At 32.5% G+C, this 22,248-nt stretch overlaps 1 protein-coding gene across 1 annotated transcript in view; it reads right to left on the reverse strand.

The window, feature by feature from the left end:
* Positions 1 to 18,273, reverse strand: part of LOC129231200 (roquin-2-like) — a 100,921-nt gene extending 82,648 nt beyond the window's left edge. The window contains exons 1-4 of the mRNA XM_054865448.1: positions 18,059 to 18,273; positions 10,364 to 10,669; positions 4,345 to 4,717; positions 561 to 788 (exon numbers count right to left, since the gene is read on the reverse strand). Of these exons, the coding sequence (XP_054721423.1) occupies positions 561 to 788; positions 4,345 to 4,693 (577 nt within the window). The 5' untranslated portion in view covers positions 4,694 to 4,717; positions 10,364 to 10,669; positions 18,059 to 18,273. The remainder of the gene's footprint in view (positions 1 to 560; positions 789 to 4,344; positions 4,718 to 10,363; positions 10,670 to 18,058) is intronic.
* Between the last annotated feature and the right edge of the window lie 3,975 nt (positions 18,274 to 22,248).

Consider the following 22,248-nt stretch of genomic DNA (forward strand, 5'->3'; position numbering starts at 1 on the left):
AAACAACAAGATGAAAATTTTGTTTCCAATGCATTATAAGAAAATAACATTAGGATTAAACATAAGCGGAATTTGATAAACTATAAATTAAAGAATGTAGCCGAAACAAAATATAAAATAAAATAAATAGAATAATTCTATTTCTATATTTTATTTCATTGTTGTTGCTCAGACGAACTTTATTGCAGCAGAAAAGCTCATCTTTTCTTTCTGATAGAATGTTTTGTTCTTAGCAATGAAAGTTAATAAAGGTTTTTCGTGTTGTGTATAATATTTTAAATTTGAGTTATGTAAAATAATTAAGTTGTATCCTTTATGATGGCAAATTTGAAAATTTTTAAAATTGCTCAAAGATAACTTTTTTGGTTTCACCCTTTGATAACTACCTATTCATAAAACTTTTTCTGAGTAGTTCACCTAGAAAATATCATATGCATACAATTTTTTTTTTTTTTTTTTTTTGGTTGACAGTTGAAATGATGTAAAGCAGGAAAGTCATTTTAAGTAAAAAAAGTTTTACTTAGAAAAGAAAATATAATACAATTGAAAACAATAAGCACCTGGACCTAAGAATTGGCAACCTCTTGCTCTAACAGCAGCCCATAGATTAACTGATACCTGCTGAGGGTTTTGATGTTGCAAAATCAACTCCACTACTGCTCTTTCTGCAAGTGCTCGAGTTGCTCTTATACTACGAGCTCTACCCTCATCTTCAGCCAGTTGACAATTCATAAGTTGGACAAGTTTTTTTTGCATTGGTCTGCTCAATGGACTGCTCCGTGGAGTACCTTTTAAAGTAATAAATATATATGAAAGATCATTTATCAAAAAAAGAGAGCAATTTTATTATATAGGGCATGCAAAATCAAAAGGAAGAACAATTTCACAGTAAAGTAAAACGAAAAATCATATTGCAATAACGTAAACATAAAGTTTAAAACTTAAGAAGCATGGTCGAATTCGAACATTCAGCAAAGCTTTCTGATCAATCCCAAGTTACTTGTGCAACTACTAACCATTACCTAATAGTTTTTTCTTTTAGCATTCAGAACTATTCAATAATAAAATTTTCAATTATGATTTTGCTATTTTAACTACATACTTATACTTGATATTGCACTGAATAAAAGACTTATTTTAACTTTGAAGTACATTTATGCATATTTACACCATACTTAAATAGAGTTCTTGAAATGAATTAATTTCTTAGTCTAATAATGCAAGGCATATAATTGTTTCATTTCAAAAATGGCCATGACTTTAAGAGGACATAAGGCATAAAATTTAGAAGAAATGCAAGAGCAAAAAAAAATTTTTTAGTTTCCATGCACACACATATATATACAGGGTGTTCTGTTTTAACCTGCAAGACCTTTATTTTCGCAACCCTTAGTAATAGATGCATACTTCCAACTCCAAAATGTTCAAAATCAGATGCAGAGTTAAGATATTGAAAGTTTGAAGTAAAATCAAAATAAGTCAAAAAATACTAAAGTTACCTTTTTATACGGGCCCCAGGTCCCCTTACCGACCAATGGAGAAAATTTCCCTTTAGTAAGGAAATTTTCTCCATTGAAAAATCATTACACCAGAAAAAGTTTGACATTAGTACGACCAATATTCACCGAGCTATGAAATGCAGCATTTTGTGATTTACACCACCTTTCACTCACCATCAATAACACATTTTGGGGGAAAATATAGCAGTTAACAAGGGTTTTAAATTATATGTGTGCATAAAGTGTGATTTTTCAAATTGTTTGAGGTTTTGTGGTGTGCTTTTGCGTATCATGGCATAACATTTGCATTTATTTTGGAATAGCAAAGAGAAATATCAATACTTATTTTATTTACTTCGACAACCTGACATTCCTCTGAAAGGGCGATAAGTTCTAATCTCATCTTTTCTATGGTCTCTTAAATCTTTAAACTCGAATACCTCCTTGAGTTTTGGTCGCACAAATGCCAAGTTTTTTGTGTCAGTAATAGTTTTTAATGGAGATTATTTCTCTAAATATTAGTTAGGGGACCTGGGGCCCATATAAAAAGTTAAGCTTTGTATTTTTTGGCTCCTTTTTGTTTTTGCTTCAAACTTTCAATATCTTAACTCTGCATCTAATTTTGAACATTTTTGCAATGGGAAATATACATCTAGGACTAACGGTTGCGAAAAGAACTTGCAGGTTAAAATGGAACACCCTGTATAATTTTTCCATTTGATTCAAGACCCTGTATTATTATTTTCTATATCGAGTATCAAGAAGGAAAAAGTTTCCCTTACTCTGTCCAAAGCAAAAACAAAAAACTATATTTCTTTGCAGGGCGTTAATGTAGAAACTTACTCAAATAGTAAAGGTACAAGTGATTAATCATAAAAACAATGCAGATTAAAATGCATAGAATGGTAATTGAAGACCTCTGTGGATGATAGAGACAGCTCTACTTTTTGTCAGTTTTGTGTTTTACATTGAAATCTATGAAGGAATAATTACACATAGGTAACTCATTTTATGGGTCATGGTGGCCTGATCGGTAAGGCATCAGACTTGTGACTGGAGGGTCTCGGAGGCGATCCTTGCTGGTCGAAGATCCACCGTTGTCATTAATAGTGACTGGGCGACGTTAAATATGCTCGTGGTCACAGTGTCCTTCAAGTGAAACAATACCTCTGGGGGTGCTAGACCAGAAAGTTATTCAACATCTGGTCTGGTCAGGGTTGGCAGGTTTCTGCCGAGGCGGTAAAAACCACTGGTAGAAACTGGTTAAAACCGGCATGGCAAAAACCCCTTTCTGCCGCATTTATGGCAGAAACTGGCAGAAACTCAAGAAATGACATAAATGAAACTCCTGACATACAATAGAAAATGTATAAGAAAAATAATTAAATATTAACCCAAATACAATTTCTTTACAACACTACCACCATTCAAAATCAAATTTTACATTGTTTCCCCACTGCAGCAGCCTCTAACAAAATAAAAGTTTTGACGCTGTTTCTAAACCTAACCAATTTCCCAACTTGTTGTGCACAAAGGAGAAATTTGAGAAGATACTTTCAATCCCAGTAGAACTAGCTGGCATTATCCTCAAAGAACAAGCAAGATTCACATAACTTTCATCTATAGCACATTTTTTCAAACTGCACCACCATGCGGTATTTGGAGTAGTTGTTACCACGTGATTGGAAAAATAGGTTTTGGGAAAAGGGGCCGATTTGTTTTGTAAAGCAATGGTATAAGGTACATAATCAGGGTTAATATTTGTGAGTAAAGTGCGGGCACTTTCTTCTTGATTACATGATAAATTTACTCCCAAATACTTTGGATGGAGCATATAGGCGAGTAAATGATTATCAGTAACTGCTTGATTAAGCTCTTTTAGAATAGCTTTGTTCAGTTATATTAAGTGTAAAATGAGAAGTTCTTGAATTTTAGAGTTTAATGAAATAAAACAAATCTGTATTTATTTAAATATTTGATATATATATATATATATATATATATATATATATATATATATATATATATATATATATATATATATATTGCACTTTAAATTAAATGCAAACAAAATAATTATAAACACCAAACTGAAAAATTTGTTACTTACAACTGCAATTTCAACTATGATAAATTTTACTTTGCTTTGGAAATGTCAGTTTTGATATTTAACATATTTTTAAACTAATTATTAAATAACTATTATATTAAGTTTTTGCAATGACGAAATGGAGTTATATTTTTTATTTTACTTAATTGCCTGTCATTAAGTAATTACTAGAGCTATTAAAAACGTTTTCTAGTTTTTGCCAGTTTCTACCAGTTTCTGCCGGTTTTTACCGGTTATAACCAGTTTCTGCCACTGGCAGGGCAAAAACCAGTTTCTGCCGGCAAAAAGCCAACCCTGGGTCTGGTTCTAAATTAACGAACTGTCCGTAGATGGTGCTGCCATCTATCGTGTTTTCCGAGCAAAATTGGACTTAGACCACCTAGAAATAGGAGCTCGATTAAAATGGAAGCCGTAACCCCTCAGCCTTAAAATCGAGTAGTATTGCTACTCGGGCTCGGGTTCCCAAGTGGCATAAGTAACAACAACAACTTATTTTATTACAATGTTATTGAAATAGATTTCATGGAGGCAAAGTGTAACATAGTATCAAATATAAACACAAAATCTTCAAAATGAATTTTTATTTTTCATTTGCTTATTTATTTATAGCAATTTCTGAACGTTTTTAAAAAGTGGAGTTGTAATCTCGCCACTTAAGTCTTCAATTTTAAAACATTAGCAGCAAGAGGTGCCATAATTCATGATAATGTATGTATATTTAAAAAATATACTTACTAACAGAAGAAAATTTCATCCATAAAGCTAAATCTTCAACATGTTTCCTGGACTCAACATAATATTTAAGATCATCATCAGATACCAATGGAACAAGAGAAGGCTGCTCAGCAGGAATCTTCCCACCAACAAGTTGAAGAATGGCATAGTTTTGAGGCAATAAATTAATGTCTGTTTTAATGATGGTCTGATCAAAAGGACACTGTTTCTGCTGAAGATTTAGTAAACAGTTTCTACACATAGTATGGCCACATGAAAGACTGACAGGACATCGAACATTACATTCAAACTCTTTGGAACATGTAGGACAGGACAAATATTCAGTCCACTGTGGTGCTTGAACTGGCATTGTGTTCAATTACACCAAGGAGTCCTTAAGAACAAAATTAACAGAAAAACATGAGAAATGACACATAATATACAACTTAAAAGTAATATAAAAGTGATATTAACAACACAATTTAATGAAAAAAGTTATAAAAACCTTTTACTTCTGTAAAATACATATACAGTAAAACAGTTTATATGTACCCACATTTATACAACTTTTATATATATACATTTTATATATACATGGGGAAAATCATTGTTTATATATCATGAGATATGTGTTGCACATTGTTTTCCTCTTCCTAAAATTAGAAAATTTTCTGCCTGTCTAACTTTCTTGATTTATATTACGAAATTAACTCCCTAAGGTATGAAGGGTCAAATAAAGGGGGGGGGAAAAAGTGGTTCTTTTTGTTTGTCAAAGCACTAGTGGAAAGCATAGCATAAACTACAGCACACTAGTTTATATTTATTGCATAAAAAACTTTATTAGATCCTTACAACCTTTATATTTACACAACAACTGAATAAGTAGCGTAAAATTGGAAAACTGAACATGATTTGTTAATGTTTGAGTTATTCTTCCTTTAAGGTCAATCCACTGAAATGCCCTTTATATCGTCGCCTCAGATCAACAATGAGATATCTAATCCCAGAAATAACACTAAGATATCTTACTGTTGCTCTGAGGCGATAATATGATGCTTTACTGTACTATATTTGTGATTAGAGAGTAGTCAGAATTATTTTGATTGAATCTCCTTTTACATTGGTTACATTTCATAATATAACTCTCTTGCAATTTCTTTAATGATCTAGAATGCATCATTGAAACAAAGACTCTGCAATAATTGTGGTATCAACTAGTCGGAAAATAAAGAGTTAGTTCTCATTGAACTAAACCATTTTATGAGAATAAATGTTTTATGCTACAGTTTTTAGAACAAAAATTAAATTGTCTTTACTTTTTTTTCTGTGATTACAACTAAATAACAAAATCTACAGATAATATGTTACAAAATTTAATAATTTCTTACAGAAGACAGGGTTTTAGTTTTTTTGCTAATATTTTGGTGCATGATACATCCATACAATAAAAACACATTTTAATCAAGGAGAGTTTATGTTCATGAATTCAAAAACATCGTAACAATTAAAATGTAAATGTTTTGTGCAAGTCTATATAAATATGCTTCCTGTCAGAGATCATAGCTAAAATCAGAAAGGCCCTGTGGCAGAATTTTATTTTACTTTCTGCGACAAATTTTCTGGACCTAATTTCTTTCTGCATGAATGCTCTGAAGTGAAAAATGAACTAATGAACAAACTTAAGTGCAATTCATTTCAAAAGTGAAAAATATATTTATTTATTAAGAAATTTCGCACAACTTCTTGTTTAAGTAAATTCATTTATACAAAACAAAAAACATTAAAGCTTAGTATCAGGGCTTTCAACAGATTTTCAGTTTTCGTTAGAGAAAAAATAAGGGACCTCAAGCTAAATCTAATGGTTAAAAATATTAACACCATGGTAACAGCAATTGGTAAGTGGAGGGAAAAAAACCAATCTAACCAAAAGCAATGTAAATTATTATGTTAATTAATGTAATGCTAATGTAAATTATTATGTTATAGTAGGGGGTGATTGCTTAAACAGAGAAGCCACTCTCATATTTAAGTTTTCAGTCTTAATCTCTTAGCACTTATCTGTAGTTCTTAATACCAGAAAAATACAGATGCAACATCTATTCAATGTTCAAAGAAATAAGATCTGGAGAAAAGTAATTTTTAATTAAAATATGCCATACAGTTTGGGGGGGGGGGTTGGAAACCCTTCCCCAAAGAAAAAACAAACAAACTAAAACATGCGTGTGATTTGAAAAAATACATAAGGAAAAAAATGCAAGGATCACTACTCCTCCTCCCCCCATAAAAAAAAAACTAAATTAAAATATGCATTACAAAATTATAACGAAGTATCTCCCACCCCCTAAAGGAAAATGAATTTAATTAAAATATGCATTACAGTTAGAAAAAAAAAACTAAAACATGCATTTGATTTGGGGGGAAAATGAATAAATAAAGGCCACACTTCCATTAAAAAAAACTTAATTTATGCAATGCACAATATTATAAACAAAGTATCCCCCCCCCCAAAGGAAAATAAATTTAATTTTAGTCAAAACAAATTTTAGTCATTTTAGTCAAAACAAATCAAAATTATGCCAACCCTCAGAAGAAAATAGGATTTTATTAAAATGCTAAAGCAAAATTTATTGCTACATTTAAAACGAAAAAGAAACCCCACCCTGCCCTCTCCCTCATGTGAAAAAAAAAAAAGAATTTAAATCAAGTACAGAGACAAAGAAAAGTTCCCTTTTCATATGAAGAAAAAAGAATTTAATTAGAATAATGCATTTAGAAAAAAAATCTATAACTCCTCCGAAGAGAAAAGACTTTCATTCATATAAGCAATCATAGCATCAATCTGAATAACGATTGGTCAGCCCAAAATACCACATAATTTATCAAGTATTCCATCTGTTTTCTGTTGGTTCAACCTACGACACTGCAAATAAGCCATTTTTTAAGGGCTTAAATTAATTTTTCAACAGAGGGGAAAAAAGCTTGAAAATAAGTCTGCACAAGTCTTTGACGCAAACAAACACAACTATGTGCCTTGCGAAGCCAATGCGAAACCACTCTTCCTTGATCAACACAAGGTTGCTTTAAAATCGCTCCATGTGGGGAGAAGTTCTGGTTAGAACCGGTTTTTATCCATACATCTCCCAAGTTCCGATGTTGTAGACTACCACAGTCATCAATGATCGCTCGGTTTGGCATTCGGCAAAGTTATTTTTTTTTTTTTTTGTAAAATGTCGCAATTATTTTATTTTTCACAGAAATTCAGGACTTTTCCTTAATTCGTAGCCGAGTTACATTTTTTTTACCGCGAAACAGCAATCCTTAGGTATTGTTCTGCAGAATGGTTTTATTGCCAACTTTTTTTCCTCTTTCCTTCTTTTCCCCTCTTAGTGCAAAATCTTTCTGCACAAACTCTCTCTCATTCTGCGACAATATTGCCAGCTTTCTGCCACGGGGTAGACAGGTAGAGTAAGTACATAATAATACTGGGTATTTTTCAAACATCTTAATTTAACAATATTTTAAAACCTGCCAAAAGAATAAGTTATGATCAATTAATTATCAAGTAATATATAACACTAGGCAACAAAAAACAAAACTTTGTCTGCATACTGGTTGTAAATAGTCTATTCTTACTCATTTTTGGTCAAAAAAAAATAAATAAATATGTAACTGACATTTTTTGATAAGCTATTATTTTTAAGATACACAAAAGCACACTTAAAAAGATACAGCAACCACCCATGGATTTGAAGATAAATTTAAAAAGAAAAGTAAACACTATGCAATAAATGTAATTAAATAGGTTCTGTTTTATTCAACAATGTTTATATTTCAGAAAGCAAGTTGTTTTTAGCATATTACTGTAAAGGTTTCATATTCCATTGCTTCTTGTTTGTATAAGAAGGATCATCTCTTACGATAGTCCAGCAGTATTTGGCAAGCATTAACTCCGCTCAATAACTATGATAACTGCGATCCCTACCAGTGATACCTTAGTGAAAATTTTCCCCATGCCTATTGCCCAGCTCTACAGTTTTTTGGCTAAGCATCCTGGAGAAAGTGGAGCTTTGGAGACATATCTTTTATCAATGATCACAGAACTTCTGTAGGTATAATTTGACCAACTGTTTTTAGTTCTTGATTTGTCTTCTGTTTAGAAATACTTATAACAAATCTTAAGATTTCAAAGGTATTTTTCTCTCACCATTCAAAATTTTTATTAAAAACATTGATCTACATAATTCCGCGTATCGGAAGGAACATAAAAATTCTTTTTTTTTTAATCTTAGTTTCAATATATCTTAAGAATTTCTCTCTAAGGCATTAGAAAACCTTCTTTGTTCATAGCTTTAACAAAGATCATTATTCGCAGCAGAATGAGCATGAGTGGATCTAATTTGTGGCATTTCTCTCCTTCGAATTTAAACTTCTTCAAATAATTTGTGTTTTATAGTGTTTCTATCTCAACTAAGAGTTGAAGTTTTAAAAGATGATCAGTCCCATTGAAGGGGCTTCTATCTGCCAAGGAAAAAAGATCATTAGTGAGATTTCAGTAAACCAGTTGGTTTTATATCTTGAAAACAAGAGCTAATCTCAACGTTTTTTATGGTGATTTTAGAGTTTAGCGAGACAAATTACTTCTGAAACAATTACTTTTGAGCTGTACATTCAATAAAGTACATTTTAAGGACCAAGCTGAAAAATATCAAGGCTCAAGAAAAGTAGGTTTTGGATAATTTAAGAAGTGAATCAATGAATGAAAAATATCCTTTCCAAAAAAAATATATATAGGGATGTAATTAGATCTGGAAAAATCTAATTGCATCACCATTTTAGGCCATTGATTTTTTAAGCTCAGTAATCTCCAAAGGCTATTTAGCAGTGCACAAGTTTGTCAAAATTTACATCTGTATAGTACATTTCATGTCTCTAGGCCTTACCATTTTCCTAGAAAGCACGTCACGGACTAATTTTATATTTTTTCATATGACAGATTCTCATGGAAATGCTTAAGTCATGGGAGAGAAATCATTATGTACTGCATAATGTGTATACAGTCAAACTCCGATTTAGTGTCCACCCTTTAACGGGTCAATTCCGTTATATCGCCGTAATAGTGTCTAAACAAATCTTCCATACAAGAATTTTATTGTAATCTATCCGTTAAGACGCCAACTCATTATAATGCCAACTGATAGCGGCGAGGAAAAATCTGTGTTGTGAATTTAACATTAATTGAAGTTCCGCTGCTTAAGTTTAGCCTTGCACTGAATTGAATAACTCGCATACGATTTTATCTGCAGACGATTTCTTAAAACATGCATTTTCACCCTGTGTTTTTGTTTAAGATTGCAATAAATGGTGGAACAAAGATTATGCGTGATCAGTTGTCTTATTTCATACATTATATCACATAAATTTCATTATATCGCATAAATATGAACATCACCGCATCTACCAGCACCTTACCGCATAAAAATATAATCCACTATCGCACAATCTGAATGGACAAAGAATGCAAATAGAAACTAACAAGATCTTAGAGATATATGGGATTAATAAAAAAAGTAATGAACTATTTTCTCGCATTAGAAAGGACATAGAATGAGTTATTCTGGAAAAAAAATGGCAAAGTAGCTGTTGAAAATATTTTAAACCATAGAACAAGTTGTTAAACTTAGATATAAAATGTTGAAACACAAAAATCTCTCTATATATTATATTTTTTAAATTTTTGATCTAATACAGGTAAGAAGACGCTTTAATTTGATCATATTTTTTAATATTCGAAATTTTTTATGTTAAACCTATACTTTACAACCCGATATACTGCCAAATTGGATGTAATGTCACCACACACTGGGATTCGACAGTGGCACTAGATCAGAGTTTGACTGTTATATAAACTACAAAAGTTAAAATTTTATAAGTATCTATGTTCATTGGATATAATATTTGAGCACACCTGTTGAATAATATTAGAACAAGCACAAAATATTAATAATAGTATATTAATTCATTACACTAAACATATACTTACTATTATATTCTTTGAGAAATATTCATAATTTACATTGCAATAGAGCATGTTTTCATCATTAAAGATGAGACGAGTATAGATTTTGTTATGTACAACATATTACATAAGAAGTAGTTCCCAAGTCTTTTACTTGAAAAAAAGGAACATGATGATGAAGTACTAAACAGCTCAGTGTCAGATAAAGTGATGATGATGATGATAGAAGTGTTTGAATAACAGTTTTTTCACAGCCAAATCAGGTATTTTCTTCTTAGCAACAAAATATACTTCCATTAGTAGTGACGAGTTATTAATGAGAGGAGAATCCTAAAACATAGAATTTCAAGAATAAATTATCAGTTACAATTACGAAATAATTTAATAAACTATAGTCACATATCTAAAAAAATATTAAAATGCAAAATGAACCCTACCATTCTTTATGTTTAGAGACACTTTTTCATTTTTACTTTGAAGTTTTTGTCTCAAAACATTTTCTAGGGTCTCTTGTTAAGGTACAGATGTGATATACCCCCCCCCCCCCCCCCCCATTTGGCGACATTTGATTTTTTTGCACAAAATTAAAATATTTTTCTCGCCAATGAGGCGATAATTTTTTATGCATGGCATCCCTGGCCAAACTAACCTGTGTTTAGCTACCCGAATGCAATCTTACAGATCTGTTCAAACTTGTTTACTTGGGTTGCTTGGATTTCACGCAGGAGAGATACGTGGTGTTGTTTCGTGCAATATACCTTACAGGAATGCTTATTTTGTGTTAGTTTAAATTCAGTAGTTGTGTTTTGAAGTAAAAACATTAGAAAATGCCAGTTTCTTCAAACTTGAAGGTTAATCAGGGTGGCGACAGGAACTGTGAAAAAAAGTTCCCTGACTTTTCCCTGATTTCCCTGATTAAGTTCTCCAAATTTCCCTGATTTATGTTGCCAATGATAATGGTTTTCTTTCTTTGCTCTGCTTGAAATCCATTGTATGTTTGCATTAAATGCAGTATTTTAAACGTTTTAAGTTGTGTAAAGTTGTTGAACTAAAGATATATTTTAAAAAGATGCTACTTTTTTAATAAAATGGTTTAAAAAAAAACAAGACAATTTTTTTGGAAGGAAAGAAAAACCAACAAAAGAGTATATTAAATTTTTATACATGGAAAGATTATAGAAAATTCAAAAAAAAAAACTTTACTTCTAGAAACCACTTAGCATAAGAAATTTCAGAAACTATTAAAATTACTCTTACAAACATATGTGTATTTATGATAGAACTAAAAAGTAATTGAAATTATTTTGAACTAAATTTTCAAACAGTGTAATAATTGTTGCAAGAATAAAAAGTAATAGTGAAAGAATAGAAGTAATGTAGTTATTCTTATCTAACTAATTGACATATTTATGAAAAACAGATCAAACCATTTGACATCCATTCATAGGGAGCTTTTCTATAATCAAGAATATAGGTTTTAATGAATGAATACATCATTTTAACAATAAAAAAATTAAAATATTTACTTAAGTTCACAAGTTAACTCTATTTCAAATGATTTTAGTAGGTATGTAACGAAAAAAAAATCTTAGCTTGCTTTCGTAACAAACAACTTTGAATGCAAGAAAAAAAAGCAATTAGTTAATATCAAAATATATAAAAGAATACAACTTGGTTACAAAATTAAAAAATTACTTAAGTCTGAAGAAAGGAAAACCTTTACAATCTGCGGTGACAACAAATAGTATAACGGCAAAAAACAAAGTTTTTTTAATTGAAAGTACTATTTTAGCAATTAAATTAAAAACTCAAAGAAGTAATAACTTTTAAGCTTTTATAGTATTAATTCAAAAACCAAAGATTTCTTCTTGAAATCGTGATTACAATACTTAATTACTTCGAGACAATGGAATAAAGGCAAAGGAGCTAAGGCATTAATGAAGGCTTCCTCTTTGCCTGTATGGTTGTTTATTTTACGTAGCATTGAAAGCGTAAAAGGAAATTTCAAGCTAGGTAAAATAAACAACCTAACAGACACAGAAGAAATCTTAGGAAGTTCATCATGTGGTTAATAAGTAAGATTCAATACTTTGACGTTGAGGAAAAAAAATGCACAAATATGCGGCAGTGCATAATCGCACCTCATTAATTTTACTTTTTTTGAACAGATAATTGGCGGAAAATGCGTAGGAAATTAGAGTATTTAATTTTGTAAAGCAAAAAAAAAAAATTTCTTCATAAAATGAATTTTCCCTGATTTTTTGTTATTTTTTCAAAACTCCCTGATATTTCCCTGGTTAATAAAGTTCCCTGACTTTTCCCTGATCTGTCGCCACCCTGTTAATTAAAAGTTAACTCCAACGTGGTGTGTATCTGTAACGTGCCATTGTCATATGATGTATTGTTTTAGACTGAGTGTGAATATTTATACCATATAAAAAGGTAAGTTCTTTATTTTAGAATTCAAAAAAACCTCTCACTTCCAAAATTCTTTGTTTTTACAAATCCTTGAGGGGTTCTTGTAGTTTTTAACTTTATTTTTACTGTATATAAATTAATTTTACAGAAATAGTATGGTTATTTTGTTCTAAAAGTTAATTCTTATCGATGCCACGAATTATTTAGACATTAACGTGCCTCCTTTAGGTACTGAATTTTATGTTAACAATTGAAAGTTCTTTCGGTTGTACTCTTAAAAATGCTGAATTTTATTAATAAATCTGCACAATAATGGTGCATATTTCACACTTAAAACTGTGTCATTATTGTACACTGAACGGAAGGAGCCACCCTTGGGTGTCTCCATGAAAATATACATAACTGTGACCATACTCCGACTGTAATGTATAGTAACAGTCGGAGGGATAACGGACCGAGCGGAGCGAGGTCCTGGCGAGCCAGAGGTCTCATAGTACTTTCGTAATGAGACCGAGGCAGGGCCGGCGAGCCGAGGTCTCATTACGAAAGTACTATGAGACCGAGGGCTCGTATCCCGGAGAAATGATGAAAAAAAAATTAATGCATTAATTTCGACTTGTAATTAATACAATAATTTATTTCATTGTATTTTAATATGTTTACAAAAAAACCCCGGCCCTGTACATTTTTGAAGCATATATTCGTGATGTTTTTTGTTGTGCTTTTATGTTGTTTTTATATATATTGTGTTCTGAAGTGCTTTGATCATGTTTTTTTATCTGATTTTTTCCTGTTGGCGCTAAAAAAGCATCGCTAAGAACGATGTATGACATATGTCATCATACATCGTTTTCTTGGCGACGCTTTCTTGGCGCCAACAGGAAAAAGTCACCAAGGGTGGGGTATATCACATCAGTTCCCTTGTTAAATTGGGTGTTTTATGAAAGAAAATACAAGAGCAATGTAAAAATCTTTTATCAAAACAAAATACATACAGAATGAAAATTAAAAAAAAATGCCTGATATTCAATGTGCAATTGCTTCCTTAAAATTTTAGAAATCATTTACATTATGGCATATTTTTATAACAAAACTAAAAATTTAATTGGTAAAAATAAAAATTGAACTAAAAACTTAGCAAAAGATTTTCAAAACGAAAAAAAAATGCAAATGAATGAAATGGAACAGGTGCTCGTCCAAAAATTATAAGATATTTGGAGAAAAAAAAAATGTTTTGTGCCTGTTTCAACTTCTAATTTGATTGGTAAGGGGTAATGTCACGCAAGAGGGGTTTGGGCTCTCCTCTGATATGCCCCCCCTCTTGGCGAGATTTTAATTTTTCGCTCGATACGAAAATCGCCAATAAGGCGATAACTTGGCAACCCTGGTTTTGCAACTTGAACGCTGGAAAGTAGTTTCTCGAAGTCTGTCTTTTTTCACGTGTCTCTGTGGTAGGAGGTAGGTGCTCGTATGTTCCGCTCTTAGGGAGATTTTAAGTTGAATACTCTAAAATAAAGTTTCAATTCAAACTTTATTTTAGAGTATTCTTTTTCTTGTTGTTTTTTAATGTTAATTTAGTTGAATTTTCTATTTTAATTATGAGTTCGGTTTGTGATGTTGTCCAAATGTATCAATTGAAATTTTTGAATGAAAAATTGTGAATACAAAAATGAGGATATGTTTGTAAAGTTTTTGGAAATAATTCGCGAAATTAATTGGGTGGAGTACAAAATACAAGTAAAATAAGGTTGTTTTTTTTGGAATTTTTTTTGTCAAAACAAACATAATTTAAATATTTTTGTAAAGTAATAATAAAAAAATGGGATAATTTCCCTAAGAGCGGAACATATGTGCACTGCCTCACGTGAGGAAGTAAAAGAAAAGTAAAAAAGGTAAGTGAACATATTTTGAATTATTGTGTTTTTAGTGTGTTTCTGGTAGTTTGTATTTTGGTCTGGTTGGCATTTTTGTAGCACAAAAATGGTGTTAATTTCACATAAAATCTGTGACTTTATTGTATACTGAACGGAGGAGATCTGTGACTTATATCCGACTGTGATGTATATTAAAAGTCGGAGGGATAACGGACCGAGCGGTAGCGAGGTCCTGGCGAGCCCGAGGTCTCATAGTACTTTCGTAATGAGACCGAGGCAGGGCCGGCGAGCCGAGGTCTCATTACGAAAGTACTATGAGACCGAGGGCTCGTATCCCGGAGAAACAACGGAAAAAAATTAATGCATTAATTTCATTAAATAATTAATGACATAATTTGAATTTTTCCTGTTGGCGCTAAAAAAGCATCGCTAAGAACGATGTATGACATATGACGTCATACATAGTTTTCTTGGCGACGCTTTTTTGGCGCCAACAGGAAAAAGTCGCCAAGAGGGGGGTATATCAGATTTGTTCCGGGGTTTGTGACAAAGAGGAAGGAGAAGAAAGCAAAACAAATGATGTCATACATTTTTGTCGGAAATTTTTTCATGACAATATTTTTACATTAGTTCGTCCTGTGACAAAGGGGGCAAGGTGAAACATGACACTTAGGGGCTCAGGGGAGGCAGGGTTCAAATAAATTGAAAAAAGTCACATTTATAGACAGCCACAAAGATGAACCATAAGATTTGTTTCAATTGTTTTCAACTGTTGTAGTTGGCATTGTGAATATTTTTTCCTGGTTGAAAAATTAAATAATTTATTCTCCCGCAGTTATTTTTTTTTTTTTTTTTTTTTTGCATTTTTAAAAGTCACATCAGGTACAAGGAAGGAAAACAATCTTAAATTAGATTTTAATGAAAACATCAATCAAGAAGGGAAAAAAGGTGCAGAATCATTTTCAAAGTCTGAGGCAAAGAAACAGAAGAATTATTAAGAACCAAATTTATATATGGGGAAGTGAATTAAAACTCAACTGCTTAGCTTTGAAGAAACAAGAAGAGTCAATTAGCAAAGTCCACCATATTTCATTCGCGCAAAATATTCGAGATGTCATTCAAAAAAAAAAAAAAAACCACAAAAAACTTGTCTTAAAACTATCAAGAATAACATGGAAACTTTATTAAACCTTTAAACTTGATCAAATAGTTGAAAATCAAGGCGAGTGTTTCAAAGCTTCCCTTACTTATTTAAAAATTCAAATTTCTCACCATAAGTTAAGAACCAAGGGAAAAGAAATAATTTACTATTACATGGAAGTTCATTTACACAAAAACTTTAGGTGTCATTCCAAAAAATACATCACAAAAAGCATCATACAATACAGTCAATTTTAAAAGTATCATGACATATTCAGTGACGGCGCTAGACGTCGGCAACTACCTACGGCCTCGCGCAGATAGGGCCTCGCAAAATTCTCAGCAGTTTTAAGATATTTCCATGTTTTTGATTGAAGCTCTTATTAAATACAACAAACGCAAAAGTAATCATATAATAGTGTATGCAGGGGAGACTGCACGCACAAAGCCCAGCCTTAGCAAATGTTTCGCCCAATTCTGTCGGGACCTGAGTTAAAAATATTCAATGGCAAAAGCTTATTCAACAGCTAACTCTCTCCCTTCTTTTTGCTCTTCTTTTCAGTTCTTTTCTTTTTTTTCCTAAGTTCATCTAAAAGTAAGAAAATATTCAAAATACTGTTTCTCCGAACTCCCTACCCCCTCCACACACACCAAAAGCATTATGGAGCAACTGAAATTTTGTTTCCAGGTCTTAAATTTCGTGATATTTAAAGCTTAACACTCCGTCGGGCGCAACTGATCTATTAGGCACACCTCGAATTCTTTAGTTAGCCACGCCTCCTCAATAGCTCATGGAAAAATGTATATTCATTTTCTCAAACTTATGTTACATTCGAAAATCATGAAAAACTGTTTTATTTCTCTTCTTTGGTGTTTGTAGTTGACAATTTTTTCGTAAGAAAATGTAAACATGCGTAGAAAAGATCAGTAGATCAAAGTGTGCTTCCCAGGCTCAATGCGCTCCGATCGTGTTCTACAACATATTGCGCCCGACGGAGTGTTAAATCCCTGAAAATCGTTTAAAATTGCGTTTCAAAAATTACCGAGCTTAATATTACCAAAAATAGGCCCTTAATAATCGCATTTTTAAGACTTGAATTTCAGAAAATATTCGGGCAAGGGTCCCCATACCGCCTTTCTTTTATATCATAAGAAATTAAGCTTTTTAAACAACATTAACAAAAAGTTTAAGTGGAATGGCTCCTGAATATAAAATATTGCTAAAGTTTTTAGTACCATAATTTTCAAAAATTTTCCAGGGAAAAGCTCCTTTCCTTCCTGTAAAATCTTCAAAGTTTGTCTAAAATTCCGTTTTTGAAACTTCAATTTCGAGAATTTGCAAGAGATTGATTTTGACCTTTTTTTTTAAAGAATGGATATGGGACAGTCTCTGTCCCTTAAGTCAATAAATATGGCCTATAATTGCGTTTTTATGGCTTCAATTTCTAGAAATTTCCACCGAGATTCCCTGTACCTTTTTTCCCTTAACATCAGCAAAGAAAGCCTAAAATGGCATTTTTCAACTATAAATTTCAAATTTTTTCCGGGAGAGAACCCCCGGTCCCCCCTTTCTATCACGTAATTTTTTCCCCGTCAATGTTCCCCCCTCCCCACCACTACAAAACCTTCTTTTTGACTGCGCTACTCATCGCAAAATGTTTTTGTCCCAGCAATTAAGTGAATTGGGAACCCTAAGTGCCAATAATTAGTATAAAAATTAATTCCATGAATTCAATTATTTGTCTGAGAATATTTTATGATTAAAAGGGCCTCGCAAAACTGCGTCACCGACGTCTACTTTTGCTCTCGCGCCGCCACTGCATATTCAAAAAGCTATTAAGCAGTTCAGAATTAACTTTGGATAAAACAACCAATTTGCTTCACATTAGAAAGTGACTCACAACAGCTCAAAATGCATTTCTGGTGAAAATTTACAACTTTACTAATTCCAACTGTAGTAGGAAAAAGCAAGATATAACAACCGTAGCGAGACAACAGTGAAAATTAGCAGTTTTTACTATTTTTTCTGTCACATTCTTTAATATAAATACAGGCAAGTATTTGCTTTGAATACAACATACAATATCAAAAGGTAAGAAACACTTAACCAGCATTTACCTTTCAATTTCGTTGACACAACATAATAAACTAAATTACACAAGTAGAAATATTTCAAGAAATCAAATGATTTTCTTGAAAACAAGACGGTAAAGTAAAAAAAAAACAATTCTATACAGTTAACGTTTTATTTACACTCCAATTTCCCACTTAAAAATATAACACTTACTACTGCCAATGAACATATTTTTGTGCTCAAATTTTTGATATATATTATCACAACTGTCAAACTGATTAGTACAGCAACAGACCATAGAATATTTCGAAAGTAATACTGGATTGGAGTAAAATTCAAGAGAAAAGGAATGAGATTAGCGGTTTTTATTCCAACCGAACTTCTCTGAATGTAGCAAACCACCAGACCAATTTTATAACAAAACAAAACGAAGTCGAGAGCAGCGCTGCTTTGCTTGTCACCTTTCTTCACTTTACTTCAAAGCGGTAAGTCTACCTACATACACTCCGCAACCTAGGCTACATTCGGAAACAGGCACCAGTCGCATCGACGCTTGCGGTGGCACCGGTATGACCGGTGCCTGTTTCCGAATGTAGCCCTAGCTTGCCGAAATAAAGAGCGATAAATATACGAAATGGCTCAGTACTTAAATGACGTTATAGATCGCAATACTGCAAAACGGGATATCTCTTGTATTGCCAGTAAAAAGGCGATATTTGAAAATAAATTAATTTATAAATAAAATTAAAGTTCCTCCTTTTCTTTTAAAGATACTTTTAAACCAGGGTTTCCCGACCTGTGGATCGCGACCCCCTCGCGAAGCATTTAGGGGGTCGCGACATTATCTCTAAATTAAAAAATATATCATTGCATAGTTGAAAAATTAAAATACACAGGGAAAAAGTAGCATCATTTTGGAATAGCATCAATACTTGAGCGCAGTGGCGAATCCAGGATAGAAACTATGGCCCTGTTTATGCACACTCCGGCTTCACCCCGGGTTCAAGCGGAAGGTGGATAAAAGGGAGATTGCAGCCGGGTTGATGGGAAGTTTTTGTCAAATCGTGGATTCTTCTTTACGTTCCCATCAGTCTATCCGCTTACGTTCCCATCAAAATATTGTGCAATATCCTTTTTTTGTGAGTGTGTCTTTTTCATAGTTAAATTGAGCATTAAAAAACATATTGCTTTTTCTGAAAATATGGGGCATAATGGGTTAATTACTTATCACGACTACACTGTGAATCATATTATATTGCAATATGAACCCTATTATTTCATCCTTTTAATTTATTACTTGAATTTCATAAATTTAATCGAAAATAGCTTGTGACAAATGCAATAGCTTTTACTAATTTTGACTGGGGATCAGCATTGTGAGAACTAGCATTAATCAGTAAATTGTGTAAAAATATGTCTGGATCTTTTAAATACATTTCTAAATTAAAATTTTTGCCTTTTGTGATTGTCAATATCATGGCCGCACTTAAGGGGTGGGTTTTTAGGATTCCAATCCCCTGCAAAATTTTCACAACTGTTCCGAAATATACTTTTATTATCCTTTTTTTTTCTGAAAAAATTGTTTCAAATTGATTTATTTTAATTAATTTATTTTATTTTGGTTTTCAATTTCATTTAAAAATAAAATTTTTATTGACGAAACATATATACAGAACTTCATCCCTAGTAATTACTTGTTATTGTACTTCTTGTGGGAAACATCCGCCAATAATCCTTCAATGTAGGTGGAGGGAATTCCCTCCTGTATTGAACGCGGCTTGAAGCTGGGTTGGATGCATAAAACGGCCTTATTCCGCGAATCCGGGTTGACTAGAGTAGCTGATCGCCAAGATTTTCTTAAATTTTGGTTTAGGCACTTCAGTATCTATAAATTTCCGCGAAAGAGCACCGAATTTTTCTGCCTCTAACATCATCTAAAATCGTCTAAAATTTCGTTTTGGGAACTTTAATTCCGAATAGTTTCTTTGAGAGATTTTCTTAACAACTACCCTTATCCTGAAAAATGTCCTGTAATTGCGTTTTTAGGACTTAATTTTGGAAATATTCTGGGGAAGAGCCCCGAGTCCCATCCCGTCCCCTAACTTCATTAAAAATAGCCAAGAAATGGGTTTTTTAAGATTTCGATTTTGAAAACAATGCCAGGAGCGTGCCTACTGTCCCCCTTTACATCGTAAAATTATAGTGCCTAGAAGGAGTAGTGTTCCGATCGGCCAATGATCGTATGTTACAAATATTGCCCTTTAAAAGAGGAAACCACGAGAGGGTGCGCAAGTTCCCGCCGGTGTTGATATTTTGATTTTGGTATGCGAAAGTATGCCGTACCCTCCTGTGCTTTCTCGAAATTGTTATAAAGAACACTTGCTTTATAGAGAATTGAAATTGTTTGTAAATGTTTACAAATATAAGAAAAAGTGCGAATAGGACATGCTTTGTTCCTGTATGTAAATATTTTCTGTCTGAATTATAGATGATTCTATCATTTGTTTCAAATGTCATGTCTACAATGAACTTCAAAGAGAAAATCACAATTATTTAACTTTCATTATATCAAATTCGTTTTCATTATAAAAAAGGGGGTATGCCTTCAAATCAGAGGCGGCGATTAGGGCTCATCAGTGAGGGGGGAGGGGGGAAACGGCAGCAAAAAATGAAAAAAAAAGAGAGAAAAGTACAAATTTTGTTAGGGCTGGTTTTGAGAGCAGATAAGTGGAAATTGATGAAAGCTTCTTAAGGTTTTGATGAATTATGTACACAATAACTTACCTTTAGACGTGAATTAACACTTACATTATAAATTATTTATCCCGAAGTATTTTGAGATGTCACAAACACTTGATGGTAATAACTTCATTAAACCAAGTATGGCTTGTTTAAATAAAACAATTAATTTACTATTATCTAAACAATGAATACATAAACTAAAAGTTACTGTTTGTTCTAAATAATGTTTCGTGAACAGATGTACTATACAAAGTACAACAAATGTTCTGAAAATTTTGACATTTCTGCTTTTTTGCAATTTTTAGTTTTTGTTCCTTAATTGGAAAATAAAACAAATTTCCCACAAAAAGTGTGTGGGGGGTGGGGGCAAAATGTTTCGTAAACAGATGTATAAAAACAATTATGTTTTGAAAATTTTGACATTTCTGCTTTTTTTTTTTTTTTGTAATTTTTAGTTTTGGTTCTTCAGTAGAAAAATAAAATAAATTTCTCATAAAAAGCGGGAAGGGGCGGTGTCCCTCTCCTTCGCCCCCCCTGCCAAATCGCCGCCACTGCTTCAAAATTAGTATGTATATGCAAGTGTGTCATAATATTAATTGTTCTTGAAATGATTGTTTCAAGAGAAGTCTGTTTCCCTTATACTGCAAACAGTTTTCATATTTTAGCTTTGTATATTCACTTTTTTTTTCCTTGTGAATTACACAAAGCAACCAAATGAGCTATCAAAATAAAAACAAAAATGTTTTCAACTAGTTTATGTGTTACCCATAAAGAACAATTCAACTACTTGAGTATTTTGTAAAATATACGGAATGTCTACTCATACCCGCACAGCATTTTTTAATACGAATATGTTTATGAAAAGTAGCTTGTAAAAGGAACTTTGTGACGAGGGGGGGGGGGTAAAAATGTTGAAAAAAAAAATGTTACATTATTTATATGGACAGCCCTTTGCCAAGGAATGGGACGCAGATTTTCAAAATTACGTACATGCAATATGAATTGGTTGACTGAGAACGTGCAGACATTGATTTAATTTAATTTGAATTTTTGTTGTTACTAGGATACCTAATCGACAAAACTGTTAGGCAAAAAGAGACGACTGTATAAACCATATGGACATCAATGTCAGTTAAAAAATTGAAACGACGATCAAAGAAGAAGGTTTTTGCGCAACTTTCATAGTAACAGTCAGCTGACAAATCTGCTAATGATGAAGCTGTTGAAAAAGAGACAAATACGCTCCGAGCGTTAGGTGATGTTGACGTTGATATTTTGAAGACAGCTATCATCAGATAGCAAAATTTCTCGGTTGCTATCATTTGAGAGGAAGTCCTCCTGGTTGTTCTTTTGATAGCCAAATCCCAAACTGATCAGATCGTTCTGCTGTCAAAATGTACCAGAAAGTGTCGGATTCGGGGCCGGAGGGTCCTGAGTTCGAACCTCGATGGTCGAAGACCCACCGTCGTCATTAAAGGGGACTGGGCGACGTTAAATATGCTCGTGGTCTCAACGTCCTCCAAGTGAAAAGATACCTCTGGGGGTGCTAGCACCAGGTAGCTATTAGCTCCTGAACTAGTTCTAAATTCTCTTAAACTGTTCGATCCGGTGATGGTGCTGCCATCTATCGGTATATAAAATAATGGAGGCAAGGCACTTAG

The sequence above is a fragment of the Uloborus diversus genome, chromosome 10 (genome assembly GCF_026930045.1).
Source record: "Uloborus diversus isolate 005 chromosome 10, Udiv.v.3.1, whole genome shotgun sequence".
Taxonomy (NCBI): Eukaryota; Metazoa; Arthropoda; class Arachnida; order Araneae; family Uloboridae; genus Uloborus; species Uloborus diversus.